The 27,657-nt window shown below is 36.8% G+C and overlaps 1 protein-coding gene across 1 annotated transcript; it reads right to left on the bottom strand.

Moving 5' to 3' along the window:
• Positions 1 to 679: 679 nt before the first annotated feature.
• USF3 (upstream transcription factor family member 3) lies at positions 680 to 27,657 on the bottom strand. The gene is made up of 6 exons (XM_026675424.2): positions 27,521 to 27,657; positions 15,511 to 15,572; positions 12,321 to 12,349; positions 10,996 to 11,078; positions 10,399 to 10,495; positions 680 to 8,918 (listed from the first exon to the last, which is right to left on the bottom strand). Exons 1-6 carry the CDS (start codon positions 27,629 to 27,631, stop codon positions 2,551 to 2,553), a joined length of 6,750 nt encoding a protein of 2,249 aa, XP_026531209.2. The 5' UTR covers positions 27,632 to 27,657; the 3' UTR covers positions 680 to 2,550.

Below are 27,657 nucleotides of genomic sequence, written 5' to 3'. Positions count from 1 at the left end.
TTTCTAGCATATGAGAAGCTTCAAATCAGATCAGTGTCAATAAGACAATGTGATAAGATCACAGAATTTATGAGATCATACAATGGGAGATTTGTATTAAAGTTAGAATCCTGAAATAATTTAAGATAAATTGACAGAATATTAATATTTTAATAATTTCAAAATGTTAAAAGCATTCTTTAAAGATTTCTTCATGCCATTTTTAACCGAAGGGCACTATTACCTGAAATAAGAAAAAAGGGATTTGCAGAGTACATGGAATCTCATTAGGGAGCTGGTGCTCTTTTGCTTATCACAATCCCTGTTAATAATCAAAACTAATTTATCTGCAATAGCAGTTTTACCACTGCAGGCAATACCAAGAGATATATTGAAAATATATTTCCGCATGAAAATGCACTTGAAAAATACTAGTAATAGTCTATACCAGGGGTCCCCAACCACCGGTCCGTGGACCGGTACCGGTCCGCGAACAAGTCCTACCGGCGCTGGTTGCTGGCGCGCCATCTTTTGATGAAAAAGTGCTTCCGGTGAGCTTTTCCGGTAGAAAGCTCACCGGAAGCACTTTTTCATCAAAAAAAGATGGCGGCGCCCAGCTGATGCCGGTACCGGGCCGCGGCGCCCAGCTGATGCCGGTACCGGGCCGCGGCATAAAAAAGGTTGGGGATCACTGGTCTATACTGACATCTACCAAAAATTCTAACAAGAAATACTGATAAATGCTCAGAAAGTAACTATTGGTTTATATGAATACATATGAAAGTCTCAATACTTTTTTTAATCTACTGTCATAAAAATTGTTACACAAGCCAATAGGCAGAATATCATATTCTTCAATCAAGACTCCCTCTTTGCACAACAACTGTCTCAATGAAAGGGAATACAGGTTCTCCTATTAATTAAATACTCTGCCATTTACGTACATTTTTTTTTCATCTGTGCATCAGACGCTTCCAATAAATTTTCAGAAAAAAAATTAATACTCAGAAATCATAAAAGCACACATTATTGCATAGAAAATTTCTTCAAGAAACTGATTTCCTCAGCTGGTCAATATATTTTTATCCAATTCACTTCCAACTGTTTCATTTGCACTACTTGTTATGCATTTATCTGGGTTTTTTTTTCATCCTTTTAATATGATTACAGGGATTTCTTTTCTGTAAACAGTAGCATAGCCAACTCATAAGAGGGAAGAAAAAGAAAGTAAAACTATACACTATCTAGCCCTATTTGTATAAACTCTTTGATCTGTTAACATGTTCTGCAAAAATTCTAACCCAGTAAATCCTGGAAATACAGGAGAATACTTTTAAGAGCAAACATCTCTAGCCACTCATTGTAGGAAGACTTTCTTCATTCCTACTATCAAAAGCAAAGTCTCTGCCTCAAATTGGGCTTTGTAGAACCTTATAAAAGAAACAAAGAATTAGCAATTTATCAAAATAATACCTTAGACAATGATGTACTGATGCCATCATAATTTTGCCATCAGCTGTGTGGAGAGACAAATAGAACCAATAATAGTGTTTTTTAAAAAATCAAAGGGGTGTACTAAAATTGTTTTGAGCCTGACAAAAATATTTCCTTGTTGCTTGACCCAGTGTTTTGGAATGCTAAATCAACTGGGTGCATGTGTGCGTATGTACGTGTGCATGTGTGTGTGTGTGTGTGTGTGTGTGTGTGAGACAGAAACACTTTCATTCTCATACTGTCAAGACCATCATTCCACTAAATGCCATGTGATTCTTTCATCATAATTCCCTTGACTTGACAAAATTATGTTTATATATGTAATTAGTTTGCCTACAAACGTCTATAACTCCTGTTCATTTTGCAGCCTCATATATCAACATTTACTAGTTTCTTATTATTAGGGAAAATTTAAAATAATAAATGTAAAAAAAGGGGAGGGGAGGAAATCTCCTAAGAGGGTTTTAAACAACAAAAAACAACAAAACAACAACCCAATACCTGAGAAAGCACATGGTAATCAGTGGCAAAAAGAATGAATTCTATATTGATTGGGAGGAAATTACTACATTATTATTTCTATTCCTGTTAACTAGAAATCTTGAAAATGAAGCAATGATTTCCATACGGTTTCATAGAGGTTATCAGAAACTAAGCATGGCATTAAATTGAAACTGAATAATTTATAACAAAGAGATGCTTATATCAATTTTTAAAATCAATCTAAATTTTCTCCATACATCGTGCAAAACATTATTTTCCAAGGAATATAAATGCAATTCTTCAGTTTGTTTTCCTAGTCCCATTTTTCAAAGAGATGGTTACAATAGAAGGGTGAAGAGTGTCACATTATCATAGGCTGCTGAAACAGGTTAAATTTTTAACACCTAGTTTGCACTTAGGGATGCATAAGCAATCTGAGTGTTTATGTGTAAGCCCAAGAATAACCTACAAATGAAACGATTCCAGAGTGATTGTTATAAATCTTTACAAATGATTAATCCAAATCTATACAAGTATATATGCATTACACATATAAAAATGGGCATCCAAAAAATTCACCCCTTCCCATTCTTTTCACACAGCTGAACTGCAGTCATGACCGAGAATATGGCTTATATTATGGGCAGGCCGATTTGATGATTGTTTCAAAGAGTCAGAACCAGATGTATTTGCTATTGAGAGCAATGGTGAGATTGCTGATCCATCTGAAGGAAGAGCTGTAGCTATTTCTGGGAATAACGAAGTCAAATTAAAATTGGACAAGTGTGATGAATTAGCCACATGCATTGGAGGCATATCTGTCAAAAGAGGAAAGCTTGGCTGAGCAAAACCAACTGGCCGGGGAGGTGACAAAATAGAACCAAATCGATTATTTAAACCTCCACCATTTGGCTTCTCTGTACTTGGATTAGAAAACATTTGGTTAGAAAAATAAGGAATTGAAATGTCATTAGACAGGGGGGGATGCGCAGGAGAATATGGTGGATAGAAAGACGGCAATGTATTTTGAGGATCAACTGGAATCAGAGCTGCTGTTCGGGTAGCATTGGGTTGAGTTACTGGTGGAATAAATGAAGTGTTAGCATTTACTGGGGGATTCATTCCACTTTCTGGAATAAAAGGGAATCCAAAATTTTGAGACAGAGTGTGCTGATCAACAGCTGTACTGTCATGAGAGACATGTGGCCCTTCAGGCATGAATCGTACAATGCTGCCCCTTTTTTCAAGGGTAGGCTGCTGTCGTCCAAGGATCATTCCTCCACCAGTGGATAAAGGGATTTGGGGAAGAGAAGGTTCAAACACATTCCCATGCCTCTGATTTGCAGAACGATTCCTTTCAGACTGGCGAATTTTAGAGCCACTGTTATCCTGTAAAGGATGTCTCGATCGATCAGTGGCTGAAGAATTGGTTTGACGAACAGATGGAGGAACCTGGTCAGCATTCCCACGAGAAACCGGTGCATAGTGAAGAAGACGCGTAGCTCCATGTACATTGCTAGAAGCTGAGGCATTTATGTGACCTTTTGTTCCATGGCTCTCTGTTATTCTCATGGAATTAGATTTCTGGATGGAAATATTAGGACTTGAGTTACGGCCCTGAATATCTCCAGAAGAACTTGAGAAGGGAATAGTTAAAGCATTGTTCCTACCATTAATAGTACCAAGAGACATGTCACAACTTTCTCTGTTCTGATCATCACCTTCCCTCCGAATATGAATACTTTCTCTTGCTGGGGCACAATTATAATCAACATTTGAGGAACTGGCACACTGTGGATTTCTCTGATGCTCTGAAATTGCTCTTTGGCTTCCATTTGCTTGATCTCCAAGATGAGGAATAAGTAAACTTTGCATGAATCCTTGGTGGCATGTATTCTCATTGTCTCTTTGGGGAGGGAGAGGATTTCCTGCTGAAATGCTTTGAACTGGTTGATAAGACAACCTTTTTTGTCTGTCTATTGGTGGTCCAGCATTTTGGGCAAGTCGAAAACTCTGTGTCTGCATACCCCTGAGAGAGTTACTTATTTCATTACTTCTTGAAGATTGCACATCAAAATTACCTGTAGGCTGTTGGTTAATGGCATTCACCTTGAATGTCTGACACTCAGAGAGTCTTTGAATGTCTGATCCAAGTGGATGATCTACAGATACACGACTTTGTGTATTATGAATTACCAGTTCTTTATTCCTGGATATATCAGCATAGTTTCTCATTTCAAGATGATCTGACACTTTGAAGCTCTGCATGGATACTCCTAGCCTGTGTTCTGAATTAGATGAAGACTTTCCAATAAGTGCCTCTGCAGAGTAACTACTAACTCTATTTCTTTCTTGCCTATGAGGGAGACAGGGAACATCTGGTCTAGAGACAATACTAGATTGAGACACTATCTGCTGCTCCAAAGCCCTAGAGTTCAACATTCTATGCATCTGACTATGTCCTGAGACATGTTCAGAAGGAACTCCAGAACCTGGCTGTCTGCTGCCCACATCTGATGACTGCTGATGCAGAATGTCCTGACTTGGATGGCTCCGTGGGTGGCTATGAGTTCTACTCAAAGCAGAATTCTCACAATTCTTCTCAGGCTGGGTAGAAGGATAATGCTGCTGCAATTGTTGAATCTGGGAGTGATGGGGATGTGGCTGGCTACTCTTTGACCGTGATTGGTCATTTCCATGATGCTTCTGCTGTAAAGTAAGTGTGGTGGGCTGAGTGGCTTGAATTAGACTTCTCTTTTTCTGCAGCTGTGCCTCTTGATGCAATAGTCTTTGCTGATGGGCAATATGGGTTTGAGAGTGTACAGAACTTTCTGCAGGAGAAATATAATGCTGAAGTTGATACAATTGATGCCTTTCTCTTAGCTGTCCAGCCTGCTGTTGCTGCGGTTTTATATATGGGTGATTAGCCTGAAGATGAGCCATACTCTGAGAGAGAGCATGTTGGATAGGCTGCAGATGTTGTCCTGCCTGATCAAGGATAGGTGGATGAGAATTACATTGAACTTCAGCTTGCCTCGAAGTAGGTGACACAAAATTGCTGGCTTGAAATAACCTGCTATGGCCATTGGTATGTCCTTGATTACTCACTGATACTGCAAGATTAGATGAGTTGGGGGGGATCGGATTCACACGGATTTGATTTTGACCCTCAATATCATCAGCTGTTTGATTCAACAGAGCCATGTCTTCAAGCTGTAGAGGTGCTGTCTGGCAATGTTTCTGCCTCTTTGATGTAGAAAGCATGTGATCATCTTGAACAGAACGCTTGGCTGATTCTTTGCGGCTTTGTCTTTGCTGCTTTAAATGGGGTTCACATATCTGTGGACCTTGCATCGTACTAGTCTGAAGAGCAGATAACTGTTCTGAAGGATACTCTGCCATCAACCTTGGAGAATGTCCTGGAGACTGAGTCATATATGAATTAGCAGGGACAGATGGAGTCCCAGATACAGAAACAGTTGTTCGATCTGAAGATGATGGTACACCTGAGCAGCTTACTGGAGGATGTATGATGCACGTTGGATGTATGAGATTATTCACATTCAAGCTTGAGGTGTTCGAGGGTTGTGGAGTTGGAATCTGCAAAGCTGTATCAGCCATTTCCAGTCTAACAGAACAACTTTTCTCTGCAGACAACTCAATGTTTATTTGCATCGAATTCTGGGTACTGAAATTGTTTGGCCCCGTTTCCATTTGATTAGTGTTTTTCACTGGGTGAGCTTTGAATGGTTGGTCTCTTCCTAGAGGTGTTACTTTACTACCCTTGGAAATAGAGGTTCCTGACACTGTTCCTGTATTTTTTGCAAGAGTCTCTTGGTCAAAAATTGCTCTTGCAGCCAGTGCTACAATATCTGTTTGCTCTGAAAATGAGCAAGTGCTATGTGTGTTCACCAAAGTGCTGTTGGAAACATTTTCTCTACATGTATCTGGCAACATGGATGCAACAGAAAACCCACAACTGCTACCTGAACTAGTTGACATGGGGGAATCTACTTGCCTATTCGCAGTGATAGCTTCCTGGTCGGAGGTGCAAGAATTAGAGCGTGTGAGGTTTTCTTCTTCAGCATTTATCAGCAAGAGTTCTTCTTGTTTCCTTCCCAAATTATCATCTGAGCTGATATTTGATTTTGTGCTTTGGGTACAAAAACTGGGGTGCTCTACGGAAAAGGATTTTTGTACATCTCCTACTTTATTAAACTCTGAAAACATTTTGGTTAGGCCCTGTTCTTCCAATAAATCTGAGGCCTGCATTACAATGGAACAATTTTGTTCCATCCTGCAGATCTCTGAGACTTCTGTTCTGGGAACATTCTCTGTATTCGTTTCTCTATTTGAAACTGACATCTCAGAAATTTGAGAAATTGTCACTGGAGAATCTGAAGAAGAGGGTAGTAAAGGACTGGTGGATATACATTTGGATAGTTCTGATAACTTAGAATTTGCTGTTGAGTTGGTTTGAGATTTACATATTTGAAGAGGTGGAGAAGCACGGTCTGTGGAAATTGCAGGAACTACCTCAAATTGACCCAACAAGGATGATTCAAGAGACAATGACCTAGGCACTCCAGCTGCATTCAGATCAGGCGTCAGAGTAGATTCCATGTTCTGTTCAGCTCTCAGTCTATCTTTGGTGTGAGGATCAGAAGCATGTATATCATTTGGTGATATTCTACAGTTTGCCTGTGGTACAGCTAAGCACTGCAAAACAGGCATATTTTCAAGCAATATGTCACTTCCTGAATGTTCAGATGCAGTTGTCATATTTCTATCAATTTTTTTGCATTCTTTCTCAGGATCTACTGGACATGCAAGGCTGTTGCTGGCTACTGAGGTTTTCTTAGTACCTGCATTTTTATTAGACCATTTTGAACCCGAACCAGTAGCTTTGGGGGGAGAAATGTCTAGTGAAGTTGAAGTACAGGTTAATCTAGAACTCTCCGCAGCTGAAGAGGAAGGTACTGTCACTGTTAGCAAAGCAGGAGATATTGGTGTGGTTTGGCTACTAACAGTTTTGGGGTTGGTAGGTGGATTGCCAGACACTTGTTGACAGCTTTGGCCAGCCATCTGTGATATGCTTTGATTGAGGTTAGCTAAAGCACCAAATGCATTGAGGGCAATGTTGGTATTTGGATCTTCACTGGTGGTAGGCTGAATAATTTGCATAGGGGTTTGATCTGAATCTCCAGAACAGGATTTCATAGGCTTTAATGCAAACAACTGTCCATTTAAAGAAATGGTTTGTGGAAGCTTTTGGTTAGACATTGAAACAGAAAATGTCTGTGTCAGGCAAGAAGACGTTGAAGAGGAGGGTCTTGGTAAAATATGAACAAGATGTTTCCCACCAAACATATGAGGGCCAGAGGCACTTTGTATAAGATTGCCAGCATTTGTTCCATTCACAGGCATTTTAACAACTGGTGGTGTTGAGAAAAAAGAGAGAGGATTTGGATTAGCAGTTTGTATTATTACAATCTGTTGGCTAACAGTCTGATTTGGGAGTTCAGCTCTCAGCACTGGAGGACAGGAATTAGCATTAGGAGGCTGGAGAATTACAATGTTCTGATTAATAGGTGATGTATTGATAGGGGAGGTTATTGGCTGAGACACTTGAATCACTTGCATGGCTGGATTCACGGGAAGGAGGCTGCTTGCAATTTGTGCTCTAGGTTGTGTCTTACTAATTAGTGGCTGAATAGGTAAAGATGGATAGGAAGGCAAGCCAACAACCAATTGGTCAACTGGGTGTTCATCTGGAATTGGGGGGTTATTTAAACCAGCGGCATTGGCCAGAATCTTGTTTGGAGTGGAAGCTATAATACTAGCACCATTAATTGGCTCATTTAAAAGGGCTGTCATTATGTTGGATGGAGTATGATTTAGAGGCTGAACAGTGCTTCCAGCTAGCTGCAGTGTAGTCCAGGTGGTCTGGGTATTTCCAGCTGAAGTGATTCTCATAAGATTACCAATGCTTTTTGACTCTGGAATGCCAACACCTGAAGAACTGGGAAAAGACCATTTCTCTACAGTAGTAGCAGGCGCTATATTCAATTCTGTTACAGCCTTTGGGGTTTCTTCTGGAGCTCTATCATCTAGGCTTTTGAAGACCTTTCCTGTGGATGCCTTTCCAATAGATGCAGCACAGGCTGGGTCAGCTGCAGAAATTACACAGCTTCCTAGAGACCCACTTCTTGAACCCACTTCTGTTGGTATATTTTCTTGTTGACAATGAAGCACATCTATACTAACACTGGAAGAAAGGCTGGGGCTTGGTGCACTTGTTTCCTCAATCAGCTTCAAACTCCCTTGTTTATTTTTAGATTTGGAGATGTCATTCTCATCTTGTGATGAAATTTGTTTTCCACTCTGCAGTCTTACTAGCTGCGAGGTATTCACAGAACTGGCAGCACTTGTACAGGTAGATGTGCCTTGCTTGTCCTCAGAGGTAGATTGCTCAAGAGTTTTTTTGTCTGTATTTGGTAGGCCTGATACTAATGATGAAACTGAAGTTTGAATACCTGATTTGACTGCTGTTGAATAAATACTAGAAATGGTTGCAGGAGTGTTGCAAGTCCTCTGGACAGGAACAACATTAGCTGTCTGTTTCTGTAAATTATGTCCTATATTAAAAGTTATTCCTTGAACTGATGGCCCCTGGTTACTTCCACCAAACTGGCTGCCATTGGAATATACAATGATATTCTTTTGCAGTTGATCATTGGGGATAACAACAGAAATATTTGTATTCTTCAGATTTTCTTTCTTCTTTTGTGTCTGATCATTCGGAATTACAATAGAAACGTTTGAATTTTTAAGATTCCCTTTCCAATGGATGGTAGGGTCATCATAAAGGCAAATGTCATTAGCTTTCAACAATGCTATGTAGCGCCCATTTTCTTTCTGGAGTTCATCCAATTGCTTCCGGAGTTTTTTTATTTCTTCAGCTGCAGAGAGAATTGTAAGAAGTTAAATGCTAATTAGGAAAAAGCGGAGAAAAATCTAGTCGATTAAGTGGTTGATGGCACTTGGCTGAGCCTGTCCCTGCTATTATCCAAATTGCTATGTGAAGTTGGGGTTGTATTCATTCTCCTGTTTAATCCAGTGCCTCATTCCTGATTAATGTGTGAAAAAGTGCAGGTATAGAGGCCCTCTTAAAAAGGAACTGTTTCTGTTGTTTTTATTATTGCTATTCAAATTCATATTGGACTTTCCTATTGAAGAAAATGGTTATTTAAATGTTAGAGGATAATCAATGACAATATGCAGTAAAATCTAATAAATCCTAAAGATTCTAATGTAAAGAAATTAGTGATCCTATTCTTGGCATATAATTTGGGTGAAAATATAGATCTAATACAATGGGATAAAATTTAAAAATAATTAAATTGCTGTTAATCTCGGTTATTAATTACACATTAGACTTAGATCTGCTTTCCTATTTTTAACTACAGGTAGTCTTCAACTTACAACCACAATTGAGCCTACAATTTCTGTTACTCAGTGAGAAATTTATTAAGTGAGCTGCGCCTCTTTTTACGACTTTCCTCGCCACATTTTTTAAATGAATCATTACAGTTTTTAAATTAGCAACACAGTTGTTAAGTGAATCTTTTCCTCCCATTGACTTTGCTTTTCAGAGGATAGCAAAGGGGGATAAAATCACTCTGGGACACTTCAACTGTCATAAATGTGAATCAGTTGTCAGCACCCAAATGTTAATCACATGACCATGGAGATGCTGCAATGGTCATAAGTGTGCAAAATGGTCATAAATCACCTTGTAACTTTGAATGGTCACTAAATGAACTGTTGTAAGTCGAGGATTACCTGTATGATTTTTTCACATAAAAACTCTTTCCAAGAAAGCAACAATCCTAGCTCATACCAAGGCAGATGTAGTAAGAAGTAAAATGAGCCAATATTTTAATTAAAATATTAGTAGTAACTTTATTACTATTATATTATTAGATCAAAGAAAATAATAATTTGAACCATAAAGATTTGGAAAAACAGTGCTGAACTTGCTGGAAAGGTTTAATAATAGTTACAAACCAAAGGAGGAGCAGCACAAACCTTTATTTTAAAACCTGAATGCAATAAAAACAAGTGTGCCAATTTTATATAATGTTGAGAATAGTAAAAGCTTCATTTGCTAATTACTTTTATTAAATATTAACACAGATATACAGTAACAGTGGAATATTTTAGAATATTTATCAATGCTATAAACTGAAAGCTTACCACCTTGTAGCAACAGAGCCTCCTTCTTCCTGAAGTGGAAATAGTTTGAAATTATTCAGTCACAGAAGGAAGAGAATGTGGTACTTCATTTTGTTTGGTGATGGTCCATAAGGCTTTCTGCAGCAGCCCCAGATAAATAAGGAAAGGCTATAAAATGTTACATTCATAGAATAATCTATTCACCTTGTTCATTGTTTCCTCCATTCAACAGGAGTTCATCATTTTGCTTTTTCATTTCTGTTATATATTTGTATGCTTGATCCAGAATCATGTTCTTACTCTGTAAAGGAGAGATTTTGAATTGATTTATAATGTCCAAAGGAAAAAGTAACATTAAATCTAATAAAGCTAACACTACCATCGATCCATGCTAATATAATGTATTACATAATGAAAACTTTCACAAAACAAAAATCTTTCCAGAAAATTTTTTCATAGCTTTTTTGCTTAGAAGTTTTTTATATATCTCCTATTGCAACTGATTTAGACAATTTCAAAATTATAATCAATTTCATCCAACTTCAACATAATCTTTTTTGTTAATATATATTTTAAAAAGATTGATAGCCACTTCACTTAATGACAGAACTGCCAGTCACAATGGTAGTCACTATACAAGCTATCTGTAATAAGACACTATATTTAATTGTATTTCACAATTAAAACTTGACTATATTTTCAATTTATTAATCCCAAGTCTTGATTGTCTGAATAGGGACATTAGAAGAATCAACTCTAAAGCTGGTAATACAGCTGGTATTAATATAAGTTCCTACTTGCCTGTTTCAGTGCAGGAGAACATGGAATTAGCTCACCAATTCTGTTTATACCAGCATTGATTTTCTTTTTTCGATGCCTCTCCACTATAAAAAACAGAACCCATTGTAGGTATATTTATAATTACAGTTTGCTTGGAAATAATAACACTTTTCTGTTTTGATAGTCTTTGGTTTTGCATACTTAAAAGAATCATCTGGATTCCACCAATATTAAAGTTCCTTCCAATTGAGAAACATGGTCAGCTGAAGATGAGTTCATGATTGTGGAGGTGATGCAGTGGAAAAAGGAGCTCGTGAATGAATCAATTCCCTGAATTCCTCTTCAGAATAAGGAGAGGCTCTGGGATCTACCATAATTCTTCATACAGATGCTCCCTGCAATGAGACTATACATCAGGTGTCTCTGATGGGTTTTAGAGCTCTGGATGCTAGAAGATTCATTTTGTCCAAACTGCGGTTCAGAGCCTTCAAAGAGATATTGGGTTTGCCTACTTCTGTACTTAATCACTTTCCCTGGAAGTGACTTGTAAACTGCTTTTTGAATATTAAGAATTTTCAGAAGGACAAGTTTTATTACGCTGGGTGATTTTCCTCAGTAAAAATTTTTTCATGTAGGTCTACGAGCTTAAAGAATAAAATCAGAAATAAGCAGCAAAGGGGTTATTAGAAAGTTGATTTTAAAGAGTTTTTAAATGGGCTAAGAGGTCAGATTGACCATAAAAAATTAAGAAATAATTAAAAGAATATTTCTTATGGTTTGTTTAAAATCTTATAAAAATATAAGATTTTGAATTTAAGTGTAAGAAATTTTTCCCTTAGAAAATGAGGATTAGAGAAGAACATTTAAGGAGACCTGGTTACTAGAGGTAATCAGAAAGAACTAAAAATTATAACTAAGATGCAGACACATTAATATACAATGGCAGAAAGTATTTTAACTCTGGAAGAACTCAAGGATAATTGGCGAAAGTGTACTCAGAATTTTCTTTTAAGATTGCTTGTGAATATATAAACAGGTTCAAAAGAAGATATAAAAAAGGATAGAACTGAGAATGAGGCTGTTTTGAACACAGATTTAAAACTGATAGGATTCGTTAATGATGTTACACAAGATTCACAATGAAACTCATTGATGTTTCAATAGCTAAAAGAGACACATAAATAATAATTCAGAAAAGTGATATATATATGTGGATTTCAACTCAGAAGAGTAAAAGGAAGTCTCACATACCCACACATATTTTGGTCTTTTTGCATTTTTCTTAGTTTGTATTAGTTTGTCTTTGTATTTTTAAACTTCAATAAAAATTATTACTAAATTCTTACCTGCATTGTGAGTCTCACGGTTTTTCTTCCTGTTTAAAAAAATATGAACTATTTATTGCTATTTAAAGTATTAAATCCATAACCATTTGTAAAACAATGTTCTTCTATTCTGACAACCACCTATATACAGTGAATATTGTAGCATATAACTAATTAGCCTGTTTATTTTTAACACAAGAAAATATATATTCCCTAAAACATACACACACAAAATATGCACAAAATTGCATACATAAAACAAGCACAAAATGAGGCTTTAAAATGGATTCTCTTGTGGAAATTCAAGCTATGAACAAAAGCTACAATAAGGATCACTATTATGTCACCAGTAATGTTAACAAATATTAACCAGTAGTGTTAACAAATATTATAGACATAAGGAACAGGGGAAACATTATAAATGCATATGTAATGGATAGATTTTTTGTGTGTACCAGAGTAGGGGATTATGTCAGTGGTCCCCAACCACCGGTCCCCGGACCGGTACCGGTCCGCCTACTTTGCTTGGGCGCCATCTTGTTTCAACGTGCTGGATCAAGTGCTGGTTTTGACGCCATCCCTCAGCCTCGACTAAAAACGTCAGTTCCACGCCATGCGTGGCTGGAGAAAAAGGGGACATTGAACAGGGTTGCCATCTGGCCGTTTTTCCGGCCAAATACGAGAAATCTGGCCGTATTTCTATCTGTTTGGCTGTGAAAAAAATGATGTCTCCGGCCAAAGAGAAGTCTGCCCTCAGCAGCGCCAGTCGGCGGCCTGAGGGAGAAAGGAACGCGGGGTAGGGAGAAAGCTCGCCTCAGCGGCTCCGCCACGAAGCGCCTCTTTCTGCCTTGGGAAAAGGAGCGAGAGCGAAAGCGAAAGAGGCGTGTGAGCCAAAAGCTGGAGTGGGGTGGAATGAAGGGGCTCAAATCCCGATCCAGACCCCTCACGGGAGCCCCCGAAGGCAGCCCTGGGGGTGCCAGAGGGGCGCCGGGGCCATGGCTCAGCGGCGGCGGAGCTGTCAGCCGGGGAAGGATGAGGTTGCGCGACGAAAGGCGCCGGGTGGAGGTGAAGGCAGTCGCCGCCCGAAACAACCGGAAGAGGAGAAGAGAAGAGAGCGAAAGAGACGAGAATCAGCAACATTCTGCTTTAGCCAAGCTACACAGTGAATATCTACTAAAAGTTTGACTGGTTTAATATGGATTTATTCTCAGGTAATTGAAAGTCTTATTTCAGCTGGAAGAATTCTAGACAATGCTCTGCTTGCCAAGGGGTTGCAGCGAAATGGGGTGAGAGAGATCCGGAAAGAAGTGGGCTCTCCAGGTATTTGGAATGAATCCCCAGAATTCCTTATATGCCTGGATTTCTGAACCTCAACAACTTTAAAATGTGTGGACTTGGACTCTCTGAATTCCCCACACACCTTACAATTGTTGAGATTGTGGAAAGCTGAATACCATATGGGAGATCAAACCCATCCTAAATGTAAAATCTGAATTGCGGATTATTACCTTACAAAACGCTTTTGGAGAAAACATATATTTTTGCCAAACATATATTTTGTTTGATCATGATCAACTGAATCATGATGACTTTATTGGAGTCTAGTCTTGCATTTATACACATTTTTAGTAATCCTCCAACATTGGTTAATTTTGGTGAGTTGATAGTGTAATAGTAAATAAAATAAAAAATAAAAATAAATAAATAAATAATAATTAAAAATAAATAAATTAAAAAACCCTAACCGGTCCTTGAAAAAGTGTTCCTGCGTGAAACTGGTCCCTGGTACAAAAAAGGTTGGGGACCACTGGATTATGTTACATAAATTTAAAATACAATTTTATACCTATAAATTTCTTACATAAAAACAAGTTTAAAGAACATTTTTCCTGCCAATGTTCCATATATCCCTACTTCAATGACATTTATTCTTAAATCTGAATAGAATAGAAATCATGTATTGGACCTTAGAAAAGCTTGGCACTGTCATGGCAGGAATGCAGAAATGTACTGGTAACTGGCAACCTTGTGAGATTTGGCATTTCATTACTGCATTTCCTTTTTTTCTTAAAGAAGGGTGTCATGTGAAAAACACTCTATTATCCTGATAGATGCTACACCAAATAATTTATTTTTCAATTACTGTCCCTGCAAATCTATTAAAACGACTGTGTGTATGTATATGTACATGTACACAAATACCACGATTGATTAACTGATCTAGGTTTATCTCCTCCAATCCCAAAGGACTCTGGGTTGCTTATATTTAGAAAGTACAAAACAATTTATAGCTACATCTGCAATTACAAAAACATCTGCATTTGAAGAACAAGCAAGCAGCAAAGAACAACTCTGGGTGGAGGCTCGCTACTAGCAGTTCCATGTCCATTTTTTAAAAATGCAATTGCTTTTCAAAAACGTAGCAAAATGGACACTAATCTGATTTTAGGGTTGTTTCAAAAGAGATGCTTTTGTATTCAGTTTTCTAAGAAATCCAAGAAACTTCATACAAAAAAAAATGCAATAACTGTTTATATCACAAAGGCATATTTCTCACACTGGCATGGAATGGATGGAGAGCTATATGCAGTATATTTTTGCACACACACCTCCCACCTCCCCCATATTTTGCAGTAAATTCCTGCTGAACCATTTAACTAATAAATGGATTTGTTTGCTAGATTAAATTCTAGTATTACTGATATGTATGCATGCTACATTAAACCAGGTCAGACAGTACTGTTACTTAACAGCTACTACTGTTAAGCCACTTCCATCCAGATAAATAACAGCTCAGATAATATAACAAAGCATAGTCTGTTATAGTTCACCACTATTCATTATGTTGACTGATAGCTCATCTACTTTTGTAGTATCTGGCTAGCTCAGTATTTTTTCATTTTTGTCAAAAATAATAGAATATGATAGTTTAATTAAAATTGGAGCCCTCCTCAGCCCTACTTCTTTCGTGCCTATTTTATCCTTTTCAAATGTACAGGCTGTTTAAAAAAAACGGGGTGAGCAGAAGCCTGCAGTCAGAACACCCTCCTTTCTGTGGTTATTCTAGTCTTCAATCTCTTCTTCCAGAGGCTGGAACAGAAAATTAATCAAAGCACAGGGTCAATGCAATCTCACTCAAATCAGTATCATTTATTCCTCTGAAGCAAGGATAGGATTGTACCATATACTTATTTGCAACTTGAAAACATACCGGTGCTGCTTCTTAAGAGGAGCTTTCTCTGTCATCTCTGTCATAGTTTGAGGCAAAAGAATCTAGGAAAACATAAAAACTCATCACCATCTTTGAAGCTACTATATCAATTCTCATTACAGTTGAAAATGCATGGTTTTTCAGCAAGCTTTTACATCTGTGTTTCTAGCAATCTTTCACTACAATTTTGAAATAATTTTACATTAGCACAATCAACTTATTAATGAAACTGTCAAAGGTGTTAATATACCTATTCACTGAACACTGAAGCAGAAGCAACAATGTAAAGTATCTCTATTTAACTACCCATATATTATTTGTACCTACCACCAAACTATTTGGCTTACTAGTGTGTGTCTGAAATACCAAAGCCTTGTTTATATTTTATTTTAATATTTTCATAAATGACCTAGCCATGGGGGGGGACTCATCAAATTTGCAGATGACATAAAGCTGGGGGGGACTGCTAACACTTCAGAAGATATCCTCAGAAGGATCTTGACAGACTTACACACTGGATCCTATCCAACAAGATGCAGTTCAGTGGGGAAAAAAAGGTGTTTCCTACACTTTGGCAGGAAAAAAAATGCAAAGGTATATATATGCAGCATCTGACTCAACAGTAGTGCCTATGAGAGGGATCTAGGTGTCCTAGTAGAACTACCACTTCAGAAATATGAACCAGCAGTGTGCTGCAACTGTCAAAATGGCCAACACAGACCTGGGCTACATCAATAGAGGGATTGTATTAAGTGATAGTACACATTGGTGAGCCCACACTTGGGATACTGCATCCAGTGGTCACAACAAGGGCAATTCATGAGAAGGCTGACTAAAAAGCCCTATTTCTGAGTCATGAATGTTTAAAGTAATAGCAACATTCAATTTTATATTTAGTGTAAAATGTGTGCAGGAACTTTAGTGAGTCTAATTTTTATTAGTTAATAAAACCTGTATCACCCAATATTAATCTACATAAGAATGGCATATTGGTTGGCACTCATGTCACTGATTCTTGTTAACATTTTCTCAAATACACTATTTTGAATACATACATACATACATACATACATACATACATACATACATATATATATATATATATATATATATATATATATATATATTTTTTGTTCTGAGGTTTTGTATGTGGATCTTTGGTTATTTGGTTTCTCCCGTAAGATTGGAAGTATCACACACACACACAGAGTTGAGAGAAGCTGAGATGTGAATGAGACACATCACATACTCAATCTCGGATATATATATATATATATATATATATATATATATATATATATATATATATATATATATATATAATCAAAATATATATCTGAAATGCTTGATAACAATACAGATATGCAAATATTAATCAGGAAAAAAAATTAAAAATGAAAAACTTGCCTGAAAACATAAAAACAAATCAAACAATTCAGGGAGTTCTAATATATTACTAGATAAACTTATATGCTTCTCTATGCTTCTCTACCTAAAAAGAAATCAGTTCAAATATTATCACTGCATGCATATCAAGAATCTACTACCATAAATAATGCTAGATCAAAAACTCCATAAACCATAATAGAACATAGATATATGTACTTAACAAACAATAACATGATATTGAAATTCATATGCACTTTCATACTAAATATACCAACAGAAGTCAAGCCAAAACTATACATAACTGAACAGAAAGGACAAATTTCAGTTAGAAAATAATTTGACAATAAATGGGAAATCCCTATTAAAAGTTCCTTTTAAGTGTTTTGTATTTAGCTTATCTGTTAGCCAATAAAAGAAACATGCAGAAATAAATCTTTATACAGGTGATGGCTACATAAGGAACAGAAGGCAAAATTATTATTTTTTCCCTGCCTAAAAGAAACAGAACATACATACAGCATTTATAAAATGAAAATCTATAGAGCACAGGAAAAAAAATAAGGAGAATGGAATAAACAAGTGGCCACTCTTCAGCTCACAACAGTGGACAAGGGTTTTTGGAATTGAATACAAGAGCAATAGTAAATTATTCAAGAAAATAACTTTCCTTAAAGAGAACTATCACATGGAGGAACACGCTCAGTGGAAGATATTCTTTACCATGCAATTAATAAATCACTTTTAGGCTACTGTAGGAAAACAAGGACAGACAATGGGTATAAAGCAGCAAGAATACAGAGCTGGAAGAGGAGAGCATTACTACTTTCTGAAAGAAGACAAAGGACATAATTATGGTCCGTGTGATAAATGTAAATATATGCATAGCAGATACAAGTACTTTCCAAGTTTCATGAAGTTCACCAAGAGTTATTTTTCCCAGTTATCCATATAGAGAAGAATACAATACTATCAACAGCAATTATCATTCTATTTATCTCGGGCTCTTTGGAGCTCTAAGAAAAAAAACCAATCTCTTAATCTTTTATCGGAAACAATCAAATCAATCACATGTTCAGATTTTTTTAATTTGCTACATGTACATGTACACAGTTTAAAGCATGTGTGTGTGGGTATGTGTGTGCAGAATTGTATTTCATTACCACCATTCATTGGAGCTTAACATTCAACAACTATTACCATCCTATACATTCCTACTTTCATATATATCTAAAATAATGTAGCTGAAATAATTCCTGTTTTAGGACATATATTTCAGCCCATTCATGCATAAGTAAGTCATACCTTTATTTTTATGCACACATTCATCAAATAGCTGTCATGCTGGTTCTGCCTTGACCCTTTCTGGGGTCTTTCAGGACGCTTTTTTCATCTTTGATTTTTTCCCCAGAGCCATACAAGAGGGACTGAGGAGCAGAAACAATCTCTTGTGAAATTATTTTGAGAGAGAAGCAACTAGAAGGAAAAGAATATATAGTAGTGCCAAGAAAACAACAAAAGGAGGACCAAATGAAAGGAAAAAGAGAAAAATAATAATAATGGGGTGAGGGGAGAGAAACTCAGTCCTGAAAACAAGAGTGACAGTTAAACGGAATCCAAGACAGAGCCAAGAACATTTTTTAAAGAGAGAACTGCAGTTATTATTTCACCATCTCTTGGATATATTAAGTCAAAATGGCTTCTTTTTTAAGATGATATTTTAGTTAGCTATTAGGTTATTAATCTGTGGCTAGTTGTAGTATGTTACTCCAGGCTTGCAGTTTGTAAAAGAGGAATTTTTCATTAGAGGACAAAAGAGTGCTGCTTCTGCTATCACTGAGGGAAGAATACTGGCAGAAAATGGGCATTGTGGTGAAGGTGAGGCTTGACTGCAGTTAAGGTTCAGGGTGACATGCTGAAGAAACAGGGCTACCAGACGATCAATAACTTTTGAAGTATGTTCACTGAGTGACAGCTGGGGAGGGAGCCTCTTACTGAACTCACTGCTCTTTTAGTGGACTTGGGAGGCTCCCAAGGAGATTTTCATTGGGTAGTGTGTGTTCTTCTCTGTCCTTATTACATCCCAATATATTTATATGACCACCCTGCTCAAAGATGGGATAAGGTATCTGCAGGCTGTCTGTATAATTTTGCAGGTTTCTTGATGGAGAAAGTCCTAGAGCTAAATGTCAATTAGACATGGTGTTGAGCATGTCTTGTGCAATGAATCAAGGATACTTTTGAGCTCATTAAGCTCAAGGAAGTGGATAAGATTCTATCTATGAGACGAGTTTGCCAAATGCAACTTGATTCATGCTTTTCCTAGTTCCCCCAGGCAGGAAGGAATTGGCTGGATTAGGGGAATTGACAATGCTTGATTGTAATGCCACTTGTTTTAAGAGGCATTTATGTGCTATCTCCTGAAAAAGCTCTCCTTGAATACAGCCAAACTTCCTTTTAATCACCAACTTGCTGAAGGGAGGGGAGTAACTCAAGCTTCAAAAAGTGATAATGATATTGGTAGAAGATATGAATTATCTAGATTCCATGAGATGGAAATAATATTAATTACATTGGTTGATGACCATCTAAACCTTGATGGGGGACACTGTATCCTTCCTAGTCCTTTTAAAATTCTTAGTTGCTTTTGATACTCTGTCTTGATCATAGCATCATTAGTCAGCAAGAATTAGGGGTTGTTCTACAGTGGCTTTTTTCTTGAGTGGACAGTTCTAATCTATAATCAAGGTGGAACAGTGTTTAAGGGTGTAATTTCATCGATGTGGAATAACACAGGGCATAGTGCTCTCCTATTACTTTTTAATTGTATTTTTCATTTTTAATATTCTGTAAAGAATATAATAGAATAGCCCAGAATAGTACAGTCAATGTTCAATCACAAGTTACACATAACACTCAATTTATCAATAGAACAGTTATTATTAGCATTTGTATAATCTTTCCAGAGCTGATAAAACATGACTTGTTCCTCTAAAAAATCAGTATTAAATTTTATCAGTCACTTTTTTCATAAGAGAAAAAAATAACTGCAGATCAATTATTTAATGGTAGGCTGTCTAGAAATTTCCAGTTTAGAGCAATTCTTTCTGCCCCATCTTATGATTGTGATTGATGCCATTAGGTTGTAACCATACAGGCATATTTTCTCCATTACAAACTGTTCCTAATCTTTCAGCTCTTCCAACAGTCTCCATCATATACTAAACAAATTGTTTCTTAATCTTTCCGCCTTCTCAGGACCAGATAATCTTTTCCCAAAGTGCTAACTGATCTCCCTTATAGAACATGAGAAAGGCATCTACAAGGCCTATTTTACTATTTACTTTATTTACTGCTTAGTCAGACATTTAACAGCAATAGAAAAAGTAAACACTTAAACACTGTAAAATACTGAAAAAAGTATTTATATACTGAATATTACCTTGACAGAGATATATAGCCCTTAAACCAAAGGGGCTAAAGCATTTTTAAAGTATGGGATGTCCAAATAACATTTGGAAATAGTTCAGACAGATGCTTCCCTAAGTCACTGAACTATAAAAAGGAGAAGAAACAACACAGACTTTCAAGATTCTATTTTATACCAAATCTCAATAAAAGTAGTTTTAGCTATCCTGTCAAGTTGATTCTTAGCCTGATTTATCTAGTGGGGCCAACAGATATATCTCAAGTCCTGTCTGAAACAGTAATCAAAAAACAAAATGATTAGACATTGTTATGGAAAATAATTTTTCAGTACATTACAGTACTGAATTTGTGTGTTTTCCAAAGATCTTATGCAATAGGCATTCCATCTTTTTTGCTTAAAGCATTTGTGGGAGAACAATTTTAGTGCTTGGTGCCAGTAATTGTTCTCCTTTTGTAGGGCAAAAAAATAATGATAGTCCAAATTGTTTTAATTGGTAACATTTTACTACATACAGTTTACAAATAATTTTATTGAGCATTACTCTAAATATTTAAGTGGTTTAAACTGTTTTATGGTGGCTTCTCCAATAGACTATTTAAATATTAGATCATTTCTCCTAACTTTGGATTTTATATGCTTAACCTCTAGATATTTCTCAGCACAATAACCTATGTTTTTAAAACATTATTTTATTCAATTGTTATTATTGAAAGAAGAATCATAATCCTCATCATATAATAAAAATTCCAAGAACCTAAAGATAGAGGGAAGAACTCTAAAGCCAATATATAACATACTACTGAATTTATATAAAGATTACACAGTATGGTTATGACAATATAGCCTTCTTGTAGTATTCATTTCACTGATACTATTAGCAACCCAGATTAACTTATTTTCACTTGGGCAAATGTATTAGAATATAACGGAGTATACTAAATACACTAAATCTTTATCTGCATCAATATTGGCTAATGTCCATACCTACTGTATACTGAATCAAAGGCAGTAGCCTAATCCACAAATGCTATATTAAAACATTCTGTAATACTGCTGATATCTTTTGAAGCAAGGTAAAATAAAAGTATTGGTCAATTGTGATCTGTCCCTTTCTGAAACCTATTTGTTCATTTTAACCTTGCCAATCAAGAACTATAGTTGTGTATCATTGACATACTGGTGACATGAACTTTCCCATCAGCTTCATACAGATTTTAAATAATACAAACTTAAGACGGAACCTAACAAGATTCCTCTGCACTATTCTACCCAGCAGAAGTATCTCAGTACTATCTTCTGATAACATTCAAGCAATAGAGTGAATCTACTAGACACAACTAGACACAAGGACAGTTTTTTCCCCCGAACTCCATCACTCTGCTAAACAAATAATTCCTTCAACACTGTCCAACTATTTACAAAGTCTGCACTACTATTACTATTAATCTTCTTATCACTTCTTATCACCCATCCCCTCCCACTTGTGACTGTGACTTTGTTGCTTGTATCCTTACGATTTATAATGACTGATTCCTAGTATGATTTGATTGCTTATTGTACCCTATGACTATTGTTAAGTGTTGTACCTTATGATTCTTGACTCTTGATGAATGTATCTTTTATGTATACTGAGAGCATTTGCACCAAGACAAATTCCTTGTGTGTCCAATCACACTTGGCCAATAAAATAATTTTAATTCTAATAAAGTGCAATTGCCTTTTGTCCCACCTGCATGTGCAGCTAATTTTTTAACAAGTTCCATAAGTGTCATCATGGGCCTGCTATCTGTATAATTAATACAGATTATCCTTCAGAGTGGTCAAAGCCATCTTCGCACAAAGCCAGATCTAAACCCATAGTGGAAACAATCTAGGTTATCCATATTCTCCCAGGAATTAAGAGATACAACTTCCCCATTCTCTCAATAGCTTGGATACATAGGAATGTTGAACATAAATAACTATTTTTTAAAGATAATCAAGCATGCAAATTCTTAATTAAGATTATCACTGTCTCTATTAAGAAGGTAGGGATCTCTTCTTATCAAAGACAGGTGTTCCACTTGCAAAGTGGAATACTTAGAATGAGCATTCTAGGCAGGAACATACAATAATAATAGGTACAATAACTAAATAGTGGATTTACTTCCATTAACATCACCTCTTCTTTAAGAAAGGAAAAAATAAAACTGACTCATATATTCATACGGTGCACTAGACACCCCAGGTATATAAATTTGATAATTATATTGTCCAATACAGTGTCAATGCCAGCATTATTCTATATGATTTTATCCTTGAAAAATTGTGCAAATTTCTCAAAACTGTATTGGTATGCTGCCTGAGGCCATCAAGCCTTGTTCTTTACTCACTATGGAAAGTCACCACTTCTTTGCATCTGTGATTGCGATCAATTATCAATTATAACCATTCCTTATACCATGGTAAAGGTCAACCAAAAAAGACTCTTTTGAGGATCTTACAACTCAGATGGTTCATAAAGGAGAATATAACCTTTCAAATAGTATGTTCCAAAGTCAAACAGGTATTTAAAGATCATAATGAATGCTACGAACTATGGAGTAGAGCAAACCAGTAGCCAATTAAGATGTTGAAATAACTGAAGTACATGAATTATTTTTAAGAATAGCTCCAAATAGTACTAATACTATTATAGCTACAATTTCCTTATCAGACTTTTCCTTATAAAGTTTAGACATACTGATTGTTAGGATTATTTATTGATTTTATTTATATCTTGCCTTTATTGTTTTTATAAATAACTAATAAACTGGAATAGGTAGAACTTTGCAAGAACGTAAGAAAATGTATCCAAGAAGAAACACATCAGTTTAACATGAAGCTTGTGAAAAAAGCAATTGAAGAAAACAAAGGGATTAATAGAGCAAAATGCAAGCTTATAAAATACAAAAAAGGTTTTTCATTAAAACATGAAGATGGCTCTGTGTAGGACAAGACAGGAAATGTTAGAAATAATTGTAAAATTCTATTGAGAGCTATACAAGGATCAACATCACTCAAAAGTAACAACACCCACAAAAGAGGAAATGCCAAATATTCTAGTACGGGAAGTTATCAAGTGCCATAAAATCAATGAAAAATGGCAAAGCTTCAGGAAATGACTGTGTTACAGTTGAAGTGTTGAGTCTTGTGGTCGTAATTTATACAAGATGCTGGCAAAATTATACTTGATGCCTCCAAGAAGAAAAAATACCCAATGCATGGAAAAATGCTGAAATGATTCCTATGCACAACAAAGGGACCCAAGATTATTTAAATAATTATTGCCCAATAAGCCTTCTTTCAGTTATCTACATGGTTTTCACCAAAATAATAACAAAGAGTATTGAGAATATTAAATGATGCATAGCCAAAGAAGCAGGCAGGGTCCAGAAGTGGTTACAGCACAATGGATCAATGGATTGTTCAGCAAGTCATTGGAAGACACAATGAGTGCACCATGCCTCCATGCATGGCTTTCATTTACTATGAAAAGGCATTTGAGTCAGTATTCCAGCAAGCAATAATCAATGCATTGCTCAACCAAGGCATAGACACTACTTACATAAACTTACTACAATCAATATATGAAAAAACAATAGTGACAATTTGCTTTAATTATCTTAAAGTGGAAATCAACATAGAACAAGGTGTATGAAAAGGTGATAAAATATCACTTATCCTTTTCTCAGTTTGCGTTGAAGATGTGTTTTACAAACTAGACTGGGCAAAAGATGGAATAAAAATCAATGGTATTTGAATCACTTAAGATTTGTAGGTGGTATTCTCTTCTCACATGACCCAGAAGAGCTACGAAGACACATATAAGAGCTGCACAAAGCAGGAGAATAATTTGGCTTAAAAATAAACCTGAAAAAGAGCTAGGTTATATTTAATAAATTCACCAAATAAATATTTTCTTAATATCTGGAGAAGAACTAGATGCAATAGACCAGTACATAGACCTTGGCCAACAGATCTCAATGTAAGGTGATACAAAAAAGGAAATTGAACAGCATGTTAAATGTGGCTAGAAGAGATTTGGCAAGTTAAGCATAATTTTCAAGAACCTCCCCCTATTCCTGGAGAAAAACATTTTCGATCAGTGTGTGCTGCCTACTCTAACACATGCCAGTGAAACATGGACACTAACCTCACATACAAAAGCTACGAGTGGTACAAAGAGCCATGGAAAGATACATACTCGGCATCAGAAGACAAGATAGAAAGACCTGTACATGAATTAGAAAACAAAGGAAATATACAATGCAATTAAAAGAGTAAAAGAATTGAAATGGAAATGGGGCTGGTCACATAGCAAGAAGAACTGATGGCAGGTGGACTAAAGCAATCATAGAATGCATTCCACTTGGTAAAAAGTGTCCACAAGAGACCTAAACAAGATGGAGTGATGACATCAGCAACTATTGGGGCCAAATGGCAAAAGAAAGCTCAAAACTGTATTGGTTGGAAACATACAGAAGAGGTCTTCATCCTGCAATGGATAGGCAATGGTTAGAATGGTGATGATGATAAATAAGTCAAGGTAACAAATATACTTAATACTCTTTCCTCCTCCTATTTTCCTATAACAACCCTGTGAGGTGAATCGAATTGAGAGTGTGTGATTGGCACAAAGTCACCCAGCTGGCACATACCTAAAGTAGAAACAAAACTCCAGTCTCCTAGTCTGGTGCCTTTAACCACTGAACCTATCAGAAAATAATCCAGATCCATCAATATGCTGGGGCTAATCATTAATTCTGTTGTTATACCACCCACCAGGTTCCCCCAGATGGAGTACATCTGAACCCCAATAAGTCTAAAATGTACCAAATATCTGTCTTTCCATGACAATAGAATTATAGAAGTTTTTTCCAGGATTTGCTCACCATTATCCCATCTAACACAAAAATATTAATAAAAATCTAGTCTGAGTTTTTGAAGCTAAATAATAATTAGAACAGGATTATCATGAAGTCCCAAATCAGTATTAACAAGATCACCTCAACAGGATCTCTCCAAACAATATAAAGTGATTTAAGCTATCATTTAGCTTAGTTCAAAACATGAGACAAGTGTGTACCAACTAAGTTCCGTTTTGTCTTGAATATTCAGTTTCAAGTGCCCATATTAAAAACATTTCTTCCTCTCAGTTCTAATTACCAAATGCTTATTTAAAAGCCTGAGGTTAAAAAAGATAGGCGATGTATCTTCTTGCCTTGGTTTTTATGAAAGAAATCATGTCAACAGGCTCATACAGCATTCAGAGGAATGAATGGGGAAAACTGCTGGTGGGATCCAGCAACAGAACCTTTAAGGCAAAGAAGCATTTTCCAAACTGGGCAATAGCTTATAATATTTTATTTTCCTAGCTGCCTACCTATCATCATCAGCTTTTTCTGCTGTCTACTAAAACAGTGATCCCTTTTGCTAACCAGTTGCCTTTTAATATATATTTTATTTTTGCATTTCAGATTCCATTTTTATGCTACTGCATTTACATGATTTTACACACTAATTTCAGTCTTGTTTTACTGTTTTCTGGCTTTATGTTTTGTCTAGTCGTGCTTTACAGATAACATTGTCCTTATTGGATTGGCTACAGACTTTGTTACATATGGTTTTGTGCTTGTAATAAAACATCTATCTATCCATCCATCCATCCATCCATCTATCCATCCATCCAATCAATCAAATCTTGTCTCTTTTTAGAACAATTCCTTCAGCTTTAAAGATGCTATACCTAATAAAGGAAGATGTGCAGTACAGTACCTCCTCATTCTGAGTGTTTATGGCTTATAGTAGTAAAATGAGATTTACTAATGCTGATTAAATGTTTGGGAAATTTACAGATGTATGTTTCTACTAACTTCTAAATCAGTATTCTGGAAAAATAGTATTTTCTTATAATGTCTTACTTTGACTGTGACACAGGTGTTGTACTCAATCTTGCTATTTTAAAAAAAAATTTAAAAAAATTTGTCTGCCACATCCTATAACCAAGTTCTCAAAATGCAGATTAAAAAACGTAACAGCCCCAATCTTCTAAAAAGCAACGCATTTCAAGTGATATTTGGAATAGTCACCGGGAAAGAAATTTTGGAGAGTGAATACGTAAACCCACAGTGATATAATGTACTAGATAGAGATTAGCACCAAATAATATAGATTTGAAAAGACCAGCCCTTTCTTGCACTTGGGAATAGTGATATATCCATCCCTAAGGATTCATTCATTTCCCAGAAGCTTTCCTATCCCATTTCTGATACTTCTTCCAGTCCCTTGGAAGAAGTCATGGAATCCAGTCCCTTGGAAGAAGTCAAAAGGCATGCACAGTCATTGAGATTTCAAGTCTCAACGACAGTGTGCATTTTCAGGCCTACAACCAAACATTTCAGCATGGATCATTTGCCATCATCTATCCATTCCCAGGCATTGTTTTTCCAGTCCTGGAGTTCTCATTCCATTTCCAGGTCTGCCTTGGTGGTCTTGAGAGCCTTCAGATTACAACCTTCTACTGGCCTGTCCGAAGTATTTCTCATTGTTTTATCATTTCCCTGGGATAAGGATCTAATGCTCAAACTGCATTTTTTTTTAATCAAGATGGATATTTGATAAACATCACGTAAATAAAGAGTAACAAAAACGTTCCCATTTCCGGACCTGAGCGTGTTTTACTTCGAAGAAACAATCCTAACCTTTCCTACCGATACCTTCCTTCTAGGATCCACTCCTCATTTTAGGTGTAGCCTGCGCTGCCTTCTGCGGAACTCCATCATCATGTCAATAGTAGACCTAGCTCAACTCCCTTTATTTCCTACGGGCCTCTGGAGAGCTCCCGAGGTTTTCCAGTTGAAAGGACAGACCAGGTCCTGCCACAGGGCTCCGGAGAGAGGGAAGATGACAACGTCTTTTGCTCTAAGAAGCAGGTCTGCGGAAGCCTCAGAAGCGGAGACTGAAGGGGAAAGCCCTGCTGGTACGAACCCAGAGAGGCTTCCCGCGGAGCTCTGCACTCGGAGAATGGGCAGAAGTTGAACCCGGGATATTTCGGGTGCGGAGCCACTGTAGTTTGGGCCAGACCTCCCATCCACCCCCCAGGCCCAGGCTGTTGGAGGGCCTCTCGCCCAGCCACCCGGTCCTCCTGCTGCGACCCTGGCCGGAGGGACTCACCGACGGAGTATAGGGTGGGCTCAGCAGCTGCAGCCCCACCGAGGGGACCATCCTCCTCCGGGGAGGCCTCGCCGCTCCCTCCCCCACTCTCGTATCCCTGTGTGCACTCATACAAAATCCCACCCATCCCTCTCTGA

This window comes from Notechis scutatus, chromosome 2 (genome assembly GCF_049901735.1).
Source record: "Notechis scutatus isolate UNSWTSFEM ecotype Mainland chromosome 2, rNotScu1.2, whole genome shotgun sequence".
NCBI lineage: Eukaryota > Metazoa > Chordata > Lepidosauria > Squamata > Elapidae > Notechis > Notechis scutatus.
This window is presented reverse-complemented; position numbering and strand designations above follow the sequence as displayed.